The following is a 12,438-nucleotide window of genomic DNA, read 5'->3' as shown; positions in this document are numbered from 1 at the left end:
AGGGAATTCCTCGAGGCATGGCATTCATCCACAAACTCCATCAACAAACACATCGACATATACCCAATATACCAACCACTACAGCGACAGCTGAAACTGACAACCGGAAGCGGCAGGGACAGACCACTATAAACACCGGAGGAAACATCAAAGAAGCGCTTCGCAGGAGGCTCCCAAGCACTGATGATGTCGCCTAGCCAGGGGACAAAACGTTTGCAACAAAAACTTCCAGCTCGGCGAATAGAACCACAACAACGAGCACCCGAGCTACAAATCTTCGCACAAACTTTGAATATAGGTTGTAGATTTGAGAGGTGCTGCTGAAGGAGTTTTGGTGAGTTGCTACAGTGCATCTTGCAAATGTTATTCAATGCTGACACTGTGTACCTGTAGTGGAAGACAGAGCATTGAATGTGGTGCATTAGGTGCCAATTGAACAAGCTGCTTTGTCCTTGATGATAGTGCTGTTAAGTCGGTTTTATTGGAAGAGGGATTGCGTTCTGGAGCCGTAACATCATGCTGCAACTATACAAAACACTAGTGTGGCCGCACTTGGAATATTGTGTACAGTTCTGGTCGCCCCATTACAGGAAGGATGTGGAAGCATTGGAAAAGATGCAGAGGAGATTTACCAGGATGTTGCCTGGTCCGGAAGGAAGGCCTTATGAAGAAAGGCTGAGAGACTTGGGTCTGTTCTCATTGGAAAGACGACGGCGAGGAGGGGATTTGATGGAGACATACAAGATGATCAGAGGATTAGATAGGTTAGACAGTGAAAGTCTTTTCCCTAGATTGATGACATCAGCATGTACGAGGGGGCATAGCTAGAAATTGCAGGGTGATAAATTTAAGACAGAGGTCAGAGACAGGTTCTTTAAGGGTGTGGAATGCCCTGCCTGCCAAGGTAGTTAACTCAGCCACATTAGGGAGATTTAAGCAATCCTTAGATAAGCACATGGATGATGATGGAATCGCATAGGAGGATGGGCTTACATTAGTTCACAGGTCGGTGCAACATCGAGGGCCGAAAGACCTGTTCTGAACTATATTCTTCACTGTTGGTGGAGCTGCACTCATCCAGGCAAGAGCAGACACAGATGCAGCAGCGACAGATAGGTCAGTGAAGTAAGATTTCTTGTCCTGACGGCTCCCTAAACGACTACTAAAGTAGGTCTGTAGCAGATATGTTCTTGAGGATTCAGGCAGCTCAGTTAATGGTGCTACAAGTTACCCTAGGCAACAGATCTTGAAGTTGTCCACCGAGAATACATACCTTATCCTTGCCACATTCAGTGTGCTCAACATGGAGGAATATTGATTCATCAGCTGAGGGAGGTGTTATTGGGAAGAGAAAGGTTCCTTACCCATATTTGATCTGATGCCATGAGACTTCATGGAGTCCAGAGTCAATATTGAAGACTTCCAGAGCAACTCCTGCCTCACTGTATACTATTGTGCTTTCAATGCAAATGGGTCTGCCAGTCAGTGGGACAGGAAACACCTGGGATTGTGATGTTTGTGCTGGGTCATTGTATGTACACTATGAATCAGGGTGTATGACAATGACAAAGTGCTACTCAGTTAGTCTATGGGACAGTTTGCCAAGTATGGCACAAGCCCCCAGATGTTACTAAGCAAGACTTCACAAGGTCAATGGGATTCCAGTTTTTCAATCATTGCTGTTTAGTTTCATTACTTCTTTTGACTTTGTAGCAGTTTTGATACAATTGGGTCACTTGCCGGACCATATCAAAGGGAATTCAACAGTACAGAAATTACTGTTGTTCTCGGGTCGCACAGAAGACAGACCAAGCAAAGAGGAAAAATTGCAGGTAGTGGCATTCGCATGCATCTGCTTCCCTTGTCCTTCTCAATGGATGAGGTTGCAGGATTGGAAGGTGGTTTCCCATCCTTTCTACAATTCTTTCCCTATTTTATTTTCCACAGTTTTAATGCCAGCCCTTCAAAACCAGTTTTTGTCCAATATTTTAACTTGGTTTCCATTATACTCTTGTTTTCTCTATCATCTCAAATCATGTTAAATTATGGTCACAGCTGCCTGGATATTTTCCTACTTTACTTTTTTTATTAGTTCTGATTCATTTCCCATCAAATTTGGTCAGTTTGTGTGAAGATGCTATTTCAGTCAGCTTTAAGTTTGTCTTCTACGAATACAAACACCTGTTCGCCAAACTTGCAATATAATTTTCATAACCCAAGTTACCTTTGTTCTCAGATCATAGCGCTGCTCCTTGTGACACCCTGTGTCAACTACGTGCGTGATATCATCGATAGTTATTGAGGTCTCTGCAATGTTTGTTGCCAGGACAATTTTCCTCATCCAAGGAGCTGGTTGACGGAAAATCTCTTGTTGATCCGCAACAGGGATATTGGAATGAACTGTGAGAAGATATCATTTATACTTAGATAATGGTTGATCTTATTACATAAATATTTCATAAGGTTTCAAGTATAACAACGTCCTCTCAACTGACAGCTGTTGTATAGGCAAAGCCAGCTAAAGACTGTACACATTCATTCTCCAGTAAACAACAGTGAAAGACTGACAATGTGTCTTCTTCACTCTTGACAAATGACCATGGGAATCCTGTTTAACATTAAGAAAGATTTTGACAAATTGGATCCAAATAAACACTTTCACTGATGGTAGGGTTAAAGCACAAGAGGTTATTTGCAAACACTTTTTTCAGTGTTCCCACTGCTAGTGATATTGTGGCATCAGTCATCCATATTTATCAACAGTTTTGCCAAGTTTTTTTTTTAGAAACAGAAACAGTGCTGGAGAAACTCAATTGGTCTGACAATATCTGTTGAGAGAGTTACCAATTCAAATCCAATGCCTCTTCAGAAGCCTTTTATTAAAATTCACTCATGGAATATGGGCATGGAATTATTGCCCCAACCTAACTGCCCTTGAGAAAGTGGTGGGAAACTTCTTAAAACTTTGCATGTGGTGAAGGTACACCAGTACTTTTAGGGAGTTCCAGGTTTCTGACCCAGTCACAGTGAAGGTATGACAGTCTGAATGATAGAGGAGAATTTACATGAATGTGACATTCCTATGTCTCTACTGCCCTTGTTCTTCTATATAGTAGAAATCGTGTCAAAGGATCAATGGCAAATTGGAACATCTCTGGGACACCCACACCAATCAACCACACCGCCCTGTGGCCCAACATTTCAACTCCCCCTCCCACTCTGCCGAGGACATGGAGGTCCTGGGCCTCCTTCACCGCCACTCCCTCACCATCCGACGCCTGGAGGAAGAACGCCTCATCTTCCACCTCGGAACACTTCAACCCCAGGGCATCAATGTGGACTTCAACAGTTTCCTCATTTCCTCTTCCCTCACCTCACCCCAGTTCCAAACTTCCTGCTCAGCACTGTCCCCATGACTTGTCCTACCTGCCTATCTTCTTTTCCACCTATCCACTCTACCCTCCTCTCTGACCTATCACCTTCATCCCACCCCCAACCACCCATTGTACTCTTTGCTACCTTCCCCCACCCTCCTCCCTGACCTATCACCTTCATCCCCATCCCGACTCACCTATTGTACTCTATGCTACTTTCTCCCCACCCCCACCCTCCCCTCATTTATCTCTCCACCCTTCAGGAACTCTGCCTGTATTCCTGATGAAGAGCTTTTGCCCGAAACGTTGATTATACTGCTCCTCGGATGCTGCCTGAACTGCTGTGCTTTTCCAGCACCACTAATCCAGATTCTGGTTTCCAGAGTCATACAACACAGAAGCAAAACTTTTGGTCCAACTCGCCCATGCTGACCAAGTTTCCCAAACTAAACTAACTGCCTGGGTTTAATTCAGTTGGCTGGACAGTTAGTTTGCAAAGCAGTGTGATGTCAACAGTATGAGTTCAATTCCCATCACTGGCTGAGGTTACCATGAAGGATTCTCCTTCTCAACTTCTCCCTTTCCATGAGGTATGGTGGCCCTCACCACTAGTTGTCTCTAATGAGAGAGTAGCCTTATGATCTGGTAAGACTGTGGTGACTTGACTTGATCTATGCCCATCATGATTCAATAAACCTCTATAAAGTCACCTCTTAACCTCCTACGCTCCAGTGAAAAAAGTCCCAGTCTATCCAGCCTCTCCTCTCATTCAACCCCTCCAGTCCCAGCAACATCCTTGAAAATCTTTTCTGAACCCTCTCAACGTAATGATATCCTTCCTATAGCAGGACTACTAAAACTGTATGAAGTACTCCAAACGTTGCCTCACCAATGTCCCTGTACAACCTCAGCATCATGTCCCAACTCTTAAACTCAATGGTCTGCAATAAAAGCAAACATGCCTTCTTAACCATCCCATTTACTTGGGATACAACTTTCAAAGAACTACGTAGCTGAATCCCTAGATCACTCTGTTTGACAACACCACTGAGAGCCCTATCATTAACTGTTCAAGTCTTTGTTCATTTTAACTAAAATGCAGTATGTTACATTTATCCAAATTGAACACCATCTGCTATTTCTCAGCCCATTGGCCCAATTATCTTGTGAATGGTGCCTACAGCTACTATAGTGCAATGATGATTGAGGGAAAAAGTGAAGGTCACCAAAACCTCTGGGTATCATAGGATGCTTTCTCATTAAAGAGACACAACTGGTGGCGAACAATGTTCTTTTTAAGCGGCGCTTAAGTTCTAAACATCACTGCAGTGCACAGACATGGGAGTCCAGTGCAGGCAGAAAGAAAATTAGAAGCAACATCAGTGATGAGTTTAACCCAAAGGTCACTGTGCCTCAGGCAAACAGTTAAGCGAAAAAGGTAGGTCTTCATTAAGACTTCAGCTGGGATTGGAACTTAACTGAAACTGCTGGCATCAGTCTGCATCACAAATTACACCTCCTCCTACTGCCCCCTTGACCATGACCCCTACTCCCACCACCAAACCATCGTCTCCCAGACCATCCATAATCTCATCTCCTCAGGGGATCTCCCATCCACCGCCTCCAACCTCAGTCCCACAACCCCGGACCGCCCGTTTCTACTTCCTGCCCAAAATCCACAAACCTGACTGCCCCGGCTGACCCATTGTCTCAGCCTGCTCCTGCCCCACCGAACTCATCTCTGCATACCTCGACACCGTCCTGTCCCCCTTAGTCCAGGAACTCTCCACCTCCGTTCGGGACACCACCCACGCTCTCCACCATGATTTTCGCTTCCCCGGTCCCCAATGCCTTATCTTCACCATGGACATCCAGTCCCTGTACACCTCCATCCCCCATCACGAAGGACTCAAAGCCCTCCGCTACTTCCTTTCCCGCCATACCAACCAGTACCCTTCCACTGACACCCTCCTTCGACTGACTGAACGGTACTCACTCTGAACAACTTCTCTTTCCAATCCTCCCACTTCCTCCAAACCAAAGGAGTAGCCATGGGCACCCGCATGGGCCCAAGCTATGCCTGCCTCTTCGTAGGATATGTGGAACAGTCCATCTTCCGCAGCTACACTGGCACCACCCCCCACCTTTTCCTCCGCTACATCGATGATTGTATCGGTGCTGCTTCGCGCTCCCACGAGGAGGTTGAACAGTTCATCCACTTTACCAACACCTTCCACCCCGACCTCAAATTCACCTGGACCATCTCAGACTCCTCCCTCCCCTTCCTAGACCTTTCCATTTCTATCTCGGGCGACCGAATCAACACGGACATTTACTATAAACCGACCGACTCCCACAGCTACCTAGACTACACCTCCTCCCACCCTGCCCCCTGTAAAAACGCCATCCCATATTCCCAATTCCTTCATCTCCGCATCTGCTCCCAAGAGGACCAGTTCCAATACCATACAACCCAGATGGCCTCCTTCTTTAAAGACCGCAATTTCCCCCCAGACGTGATCGACGATGCCCTTCACCGCATCTCCTCCATTTCCTGCTCCTCCACCCTTGAGCCCTGCCCCTCCAACTGCCACCAGGACAGAACCCCACTGGTCCTCATTTACCACCCCACCAACCTCCATATCATCCGCCGTCATTTCCGCCACCTCCAAACGGACCCCACCACCATGGATATATTTCCCTCCCCTCCCCTATCAGCATTCCGAAAAGACCACTCCCTCCGTGACTCCCTCGTCAGGTCCACACCCCCCAACAACCCAACCTCCACTCCTGGCACCTTCCCCTGCAACCGCAAGAAATGCAAAACTTGCGCCCACACCTCCCCCCTTACTTCCCTCCAAGGCCCCAAGGGATACTTCCATATCCGCCACAAATTCACCTGCACCTCCACACACATCATTTATTGCATCCGCTGACCTGCTGCGCTTTTCCAGCAACACATTTTCGGATCACAAATTAGTTGTCTGGCAAACTGACCTAGGTGTCTAAGGTGGTGGATGGGTGCTAATTTAGCGAACTGTTTTGTCTTGACTGGTTTGGAGTTTCTTGTGTTGCTGAAGCTGCATTCTTCCAGATAAATGAAGGGTATTCCATCACATTCATGAGAGTAAATGAGTTACTTGCTGGAGAATTCCAAGCTGCTGACATGCTTCTCTGATTATCTGGCAGCAAACCCATGGAAATGTATTTCTTCCCTAATTGCAGTGACTTTACAGACACTCACCATAAAACAGGAAGCTCATTGATTTTGCACTCACCGGGTAAAATTATGTAATTTTTGTTCGGAGTAGAAAGGCGTTCCTCAAGTCTCTGTTGAACTCCTCGGATTTCCTGCCAACCTGGTAAGAAGCACAAGATTCCACCTGCAACACAAACATAACAGGAGTTAGTTAAAGGCCAAGTGCAAAACAGTCTAATTTCTTTAACATTTCCCTTCACTACCTTTTCTTCCCTGGATTCAGAGAGATGTTCTGTATTAATAAATGCTGATTCCAGAGTTATTGCTGGTTGGCTATTCAGTCATCTAGTCACACCGAGCCCAAACTTCCACCACGGCAAAGCCACTTGACTTGGGTTGAGTAGTAGCTGATTTTTCTTTCCCCATTCCAGAGAATCAGTCATCATCACACTGAATGGGGTCTAGACGCCAAATCATCCACTTGTGTGCCTATTTTCTGTTTCTATATTTCATATGCATGGGTGAGCAAAAGATGAAGGAGCTACGTATGGTAGGGCAGAGGTTTGGGCATTGTAGCTGAAGTTTGGGGTTGAAGTGAACAATGAGGTGGGAAAGAGGCTTGGGGGTGAAGGAATGGGGCCTGTGGTGGAGGGGGTGAATACGTGGGAAGAGTGGAGCAAAGTGCAGGGACAACAGGGCATTAGGGAGGCGGTTGGGAGCGTGCAGGCAGTGAGAGTGTTGGGTGCAGGAGACCGAGGGGGAGGGTGTGCATCAGAGGAAGATTGATCTCTGGGGGAAGGTGTGTGTGTGTGTGTGTGTGTGTGTGTGTGTGTGTGTGTGTGTGTGTGGACGGGGTATCAGGGGAATGGTGTGCACAGGGTGGAGTTCATGTGCTGGTTTGTGTGGGGGGAGGTGGTGTGTGTAATGGGGTGGGGATAGTTTTGCATGGTCTAGTTTTCTCTCCATGCATTAAACCTTGATCTTGAGCTCGCTGATCCTTGGTGGGAAGTTCCATTCTTCAATGTTTTAAGCCCTCCTCCTGGCCTCACTGATTCTCAGGAGCAAATTCCATTTTTTCTACACATTTCAAGTCTTGCTTCAGTGTCAATGATTTATTTTGTCTTTTTATGTGGTGGTGGTTGTAGTGGTGTGAAGGTGCATGAGGTGGAGAAGATTCTTGATCTCTTGCTCATTTTAAAGCCCCACCCCTGGTTCACAGATTTTCAGCTGTCTCCACTTTAAATTCTGCTTCTGGCATCTATGTAGGGCCTTTAACAGAATAAAGCTACTTCAAAGGCACTTTTTTCAACACTGAACTACTTGAGGTCATATCCGGTCAAGTTAACCAAAAGCATAATTGAGGAAACAGGCTTTCAGTTGCACCTTAAAAGGAAGATAATGAGACAGATACAGAGATTTCAGGAGAGAATTACTGAACTTAAGAACTTCATGGCTGAAAGCTGACCCAGCAACAATTGGACAATTAATATTAAGGATGTTCAAAGGGCCAGAATGAGGTTGTAGATATTCCATTGGTTTCTGGGCATAGAGGAGGTCAGGGATAGGGATGGAGGACCTGGATCACAGGGCAATTTGAAAACAAGGATGAGAACTGTCAAATCAAGTCCAGGGTAATTCAGTGAGCACATGGGAGGACTTTGTGAGAGTTTTAGATATCCTTGAGTTACAAAGGGCAGAAAGTTGGAGAACTGCGAGGAGTGCATTAGAATAACCAAGTCTAAAGGTAATATGATGAGACGTTCAGCATCAGATTAAGGCGGCAGAGGCAGACTTAGGCAATATTATAGAAGTGGAAATAGGCAATGTATGTAGTTCTGTAATGTCCAACTGGAAGCTCACCTTGGGTCAAGTATGATAACAAGTTTGTGTAAAAGTCTGATGAAGAGTCATCTAAACTCAAAACATTAGTTTGCTCTCACTCCATGGATGCTGCCTGACAATGCGATTGTCAACATTTGTTGTTTTCAGTACAGATTCTAGCATCTGCAGTAATTTGTTCCTATATTTTCTGTAAAAGTCGCATTTGGCCTCAGACAGTCAGCAAAAGGAATGTAAAGGAGCAGTGATTAGATTGTCTCTTATTGGACAGTCAATGGTTTGAGACTTGAGTTTAGAGTGGAGATCAGAAAGAATGGTTTCATTTTTCCGAATGTTACATAGAGGAAATTTCTGCTCATCCTTGTTAACAGATAACACAGTGACAACAGAGGAGCCGAGAAAGTCGATAGCGAGGAAAAGCAGGGTGTTGTGACTTTGCATTTAAAAATTGCTGTGCTTTCTTACTTATTCATTCATGGAATGTTGGCATCACCAGCTAGGCCAACAACTATTGCTCATCCCTAGAAGACTTGAGAAGGTGGTGGTAAATAGCTTTCTTGTAGGTACACCAATAATACCATTAGAGAGTTAAAAATCACACAACACTAGGTTATAGTCCAACAGGTTTAATTAGAAGCACTAGCTTTTGGAGTGCTGCTCCTTCATCAATCACCTGATGAAGGAGCACCGCACCGAAAGCTAGTGCTTCCAATTAAACCTGTTGGACTATAATCTGGTGTTATGTGATTTTTAACTTTTTACACCCCAGTCCAACAGTGCTATCTCCAAATCATCATTAGAGACACACTCCCAAAAGTTTGATAGAGTGACAGTGAAGGAATGATGGTATCTATCCAAAACTGGATGGTGAATGGCTTGCACGGAACTTGTGGCTGGGATTGTTCCCATATATTTGCTGCCCTTTTCTTCTAAGTAGATCTATACGGTGCAGTCTGAGGACCTTTGGTAATTTTCTTGTGTGATGCTGGCGTAGGGCAGGATGCAAATAAAAACAAAAATCTGCCACAGGTATATTCTGGAAAAATACAATGCAGGAATGGGAAGAGAGGCAATGGTAGGTGATTCTCCAGCTATCATTCAGCAATTAAGACAAACGAGGGAAATTCTATCCAACTTAACAATGAAGGAGAGGTGTATTAGGATGTCAAAGATTCTGGATGGGTGTAGAAAGACAAAGGTAAACAATTTATCTTTGTCCCAATGGAACATTATGTAACTTGTGATCTTGGTTGAAAATGTTTCTGTTCAGTGTTTGTTACTTTAGTTGAGATCAATAACTCAGAGTGGATTAGAAATCAAACGTTGGACCTTCCTTGTCTACATATTTGAGGACTAAGTCAGCTTGTAAAGTCAGCCAGTAAGTAAGAACTAGAAATATCCCTCTTCTGTTGTCAGCAGCAAACAATAGGAGCTCAAACAAACTTCCCTTACCAGATTCACTGTGAGCATCAATGTGTAAAATTGTGTCGGTGACCAGATCAAGATCAGGGACAGGATCCTCCTCATCCTGTTGACATCATAAAACCAGAGTTGATTAATACTACCGAAAACTCAGAACAGCTTGATCAAGTAATGTACTGTTTTGCACTAATATATTATAAATCCTTGTGATCTTAAGGACCAATTATTTTGTGGAAGGAAAATTACGCACCAATTGAAAGCTGGATTAATGCTGCAAGTCCCAGATCACATCTACAGGTTCCTGCGTGCACTCAGAAACAGTGATAGATTCAGAGATCACTGAAGGCTAAAAGCTGAATTGAAATGTGTTGTGCATTACAGATAAGGGATACATCAGATTTGATTTTCAGCCCAATCAAGCCCGATTTTAACTAAGGAACCACAATCAAGACACAGAAGGAGTTTGATAAAGATAAGTAATAGAAAAGGTACAGTGGAAATATTAATGCAGTATTTGCTGATAGCGGCAACTGCTGGCAACTATACATGCACGCTCATTAGGGAACACACAATTCCAATCACTGATGTCATCACATAGACGTTACGTGTGATACTATGCACAAATGCATTGCCACTCGGAACATTCTGAACTTGGTTTCAGTAGTGGAGTGAGGGACGCCAGATGGGCAGAAACCCCGGAGAAAGGAAGAGGGCTCAGAAGCTGGGGTGTGGGCAGAATAAACAGTGTCCATAGCAGAGGGTAACAAAGAGACCCCAAGAGTGCTTCAATCTCACTTCCCCAATCCCAATCCCACATACCTTCCCGTCTTCCATGTCCCGATCTCTCTTCAACTCAGCCCACCTCAGCCCTTCCCAATCTCTTCTCTCAGCTTCCACACCCCCAAAATCTACAAGTGTGCAACTTAAAGCAGCGCACACAGTTCATGCGCCCATGTTGGCAAACACAGCCAAGTTGTACTAGTTATTAGAGAGAGGGACAACTAGTGATGAGTTTAACCTGAGGGTCACCATTCCTTCAGGACCTTTATGGTAACCACAGCCAATATGGAAATTCAATGATGGATAGCAAAGGTCACTGTGGCAGAATTTATAAGCCCCTTTTAAAGCTATACTGCTGAAGAGGTTAGAGGAAAAGATAATAGACGTTTGTAGGAAAGGCACTGCAATGAGTCTCCATATAAATTAAACAAATCAGATTGGCAAAGGTGGCCTGGAAGATTAGTTCATACTGTACTCAGAAATTATCTTGGATACAATATGCTTGAGTGCCAAACCAGGAGCTGGACAATTTAGACCTGATAATGTGCAATGAGACAGGGTTTAATTAATTAATATCCTTATTCTAAAGCAGCCTCAGATCAACTGTGATCGTGACACGATAGAATTTCACATTCAGTTTAAGGGTGAGAAGTGTAGGTCTAAGTCTCCTCCCTTAAATTTAAACAAATTACAAGGGTATGAGTAAAAAGATAGCTAAAGTCAACTGGAAAGCAGGTTCAATAAACTTTAGAGCAGAAGTAACAGACATGTAAGGAGATATTTCATATCTCAGGGTGACATATTACTTTGAGTGACATCTGTGGTTAATTAAAGAAGGATAGTATCACATTAAATTAAAGAGCGTACAATATTGTGAAGCTGAGTGGTAAATCAGAAGATTAGTCAGATTTTATAATTTTGCAAAGAATGATGAATAAAAGGAAGGAGAGATTAAAGTTTAAGAGAAAGCTAGCTAAAAATATTAAAATGGATACCAAGAGTTTCAAGCAGGTTAAAAAATGGCAAACTAAAATGAGGATTGACCCCTTAAAAAGGGAGTCTGGAGAATTAATGTTGGAAAAATAAGAAAATGGTATTAGCATGGAACAGAAATTTATGTTTGTCTTCACTGTAGAAGACAAATAATATTTCAAGAAAAAAGTGGAACCTTTTCATCTTGCATAAATCAGGACAATTTGCAAGAATACTATTACAAGAGAAAAATAAGCATTTATATTGCACGAGAGGTATTGGCAGATTGGTTGTCAAGTGAACTGTGATCAGTAGAGGTGCTAGCATAGAGAATGCACCCATTAACAAAAACTGCAGACATACTCTAGGTGTAGCCTAAATAAAAGCTCATATAAACATTATAAAGTATCTTTATTGCTAAACTCCAATACCTTAACACAAGTTAATACATTTTCAGCTTTCCGAATTACTCGCTGTTATCTGCATGCTAACCTTCTTTGGTTCAGGTAAAGGATATCTACCTCCCTCTGAATGCAAACATGTCCTAGTTTATTGCCAGTCAACAAATACTTTGCTTTTATACTTTTCCTATCAGAATGGAAAATTTCTTGCTTTGCCACAACGTATTCCATCTGTCATGTTCTTGCCTGTTCACACAATCTGATACACTCTTTTGTAACCCACTTGCATCCTCCTCACCACTTATTTTCCCATATAACTTTGTATCATCAGCAAATCTAAATATGTGATCACTCAGTTCCATCATCCAAGTAACTGATGTGGACTGTAAATGATTGAGGCCTAACTACTATTCCTTGCCACCTGCCTCTAGCGCCACTGTGATTTTATTTC

The 12,438-nt window shown here is 43.7% G+C and overlaps 1 protein-coding gene across 1 annotated transcript in view; it reads right to left on the bottom strand.

Moving 5' to 3' along the window:
• Window positions 1-12,438, bottom strand: part of dhx30 (DEAH (Asp-Glu-Ala-His) box helicase 30) — an 88,194-nt gene that overhangs the window by 51,407 nt on the left and 24,349 nt on the right. Inside the window, exons 9-11 of the mRNA XM_043687996.2 lie at window positions 9,865-9,940; window positions 6,653-6,757; window positions 2,225-2,400 (exon numbers count right to left, since the gene is read on the bottom strand). Of these exons, the coding sequence (XP_043543931.2) occupies window positions 2,225-2,400; window positions 6,653-6,757; window positions 9,865-9,940 (357 nt within the window). The remainder of the gene's footprint in view (window positions 1-2,224; window positions 2,401-6,652; window positions 6,758-9,864; window positions 9,941-12,438) is intronic.

The sequence above is a fragment of the Chiloscyllium plagiosum genome, unplaced genomic scaffold (genome assembly GCF_037043375.1).
Source record: "Chiloscyllium plagiosum isolate Xiang-an unplaced genomic scaffold, Cpla_swu_hap1 HiC_scaffold_4, whole genome shotgun sequence".
Lineage (NCBI taxonomy): Eukaryota > Metazoa > Chordata > Chondrichthyes > Orectolobiformes > Hemiscylliidae > Chiloscyllium > Chiloscyllium plagiosum.
Note: the sequence above shows the minus strand (reverse complement) of the source record. Positions and strands in the feature narration are given on the sequence as shown.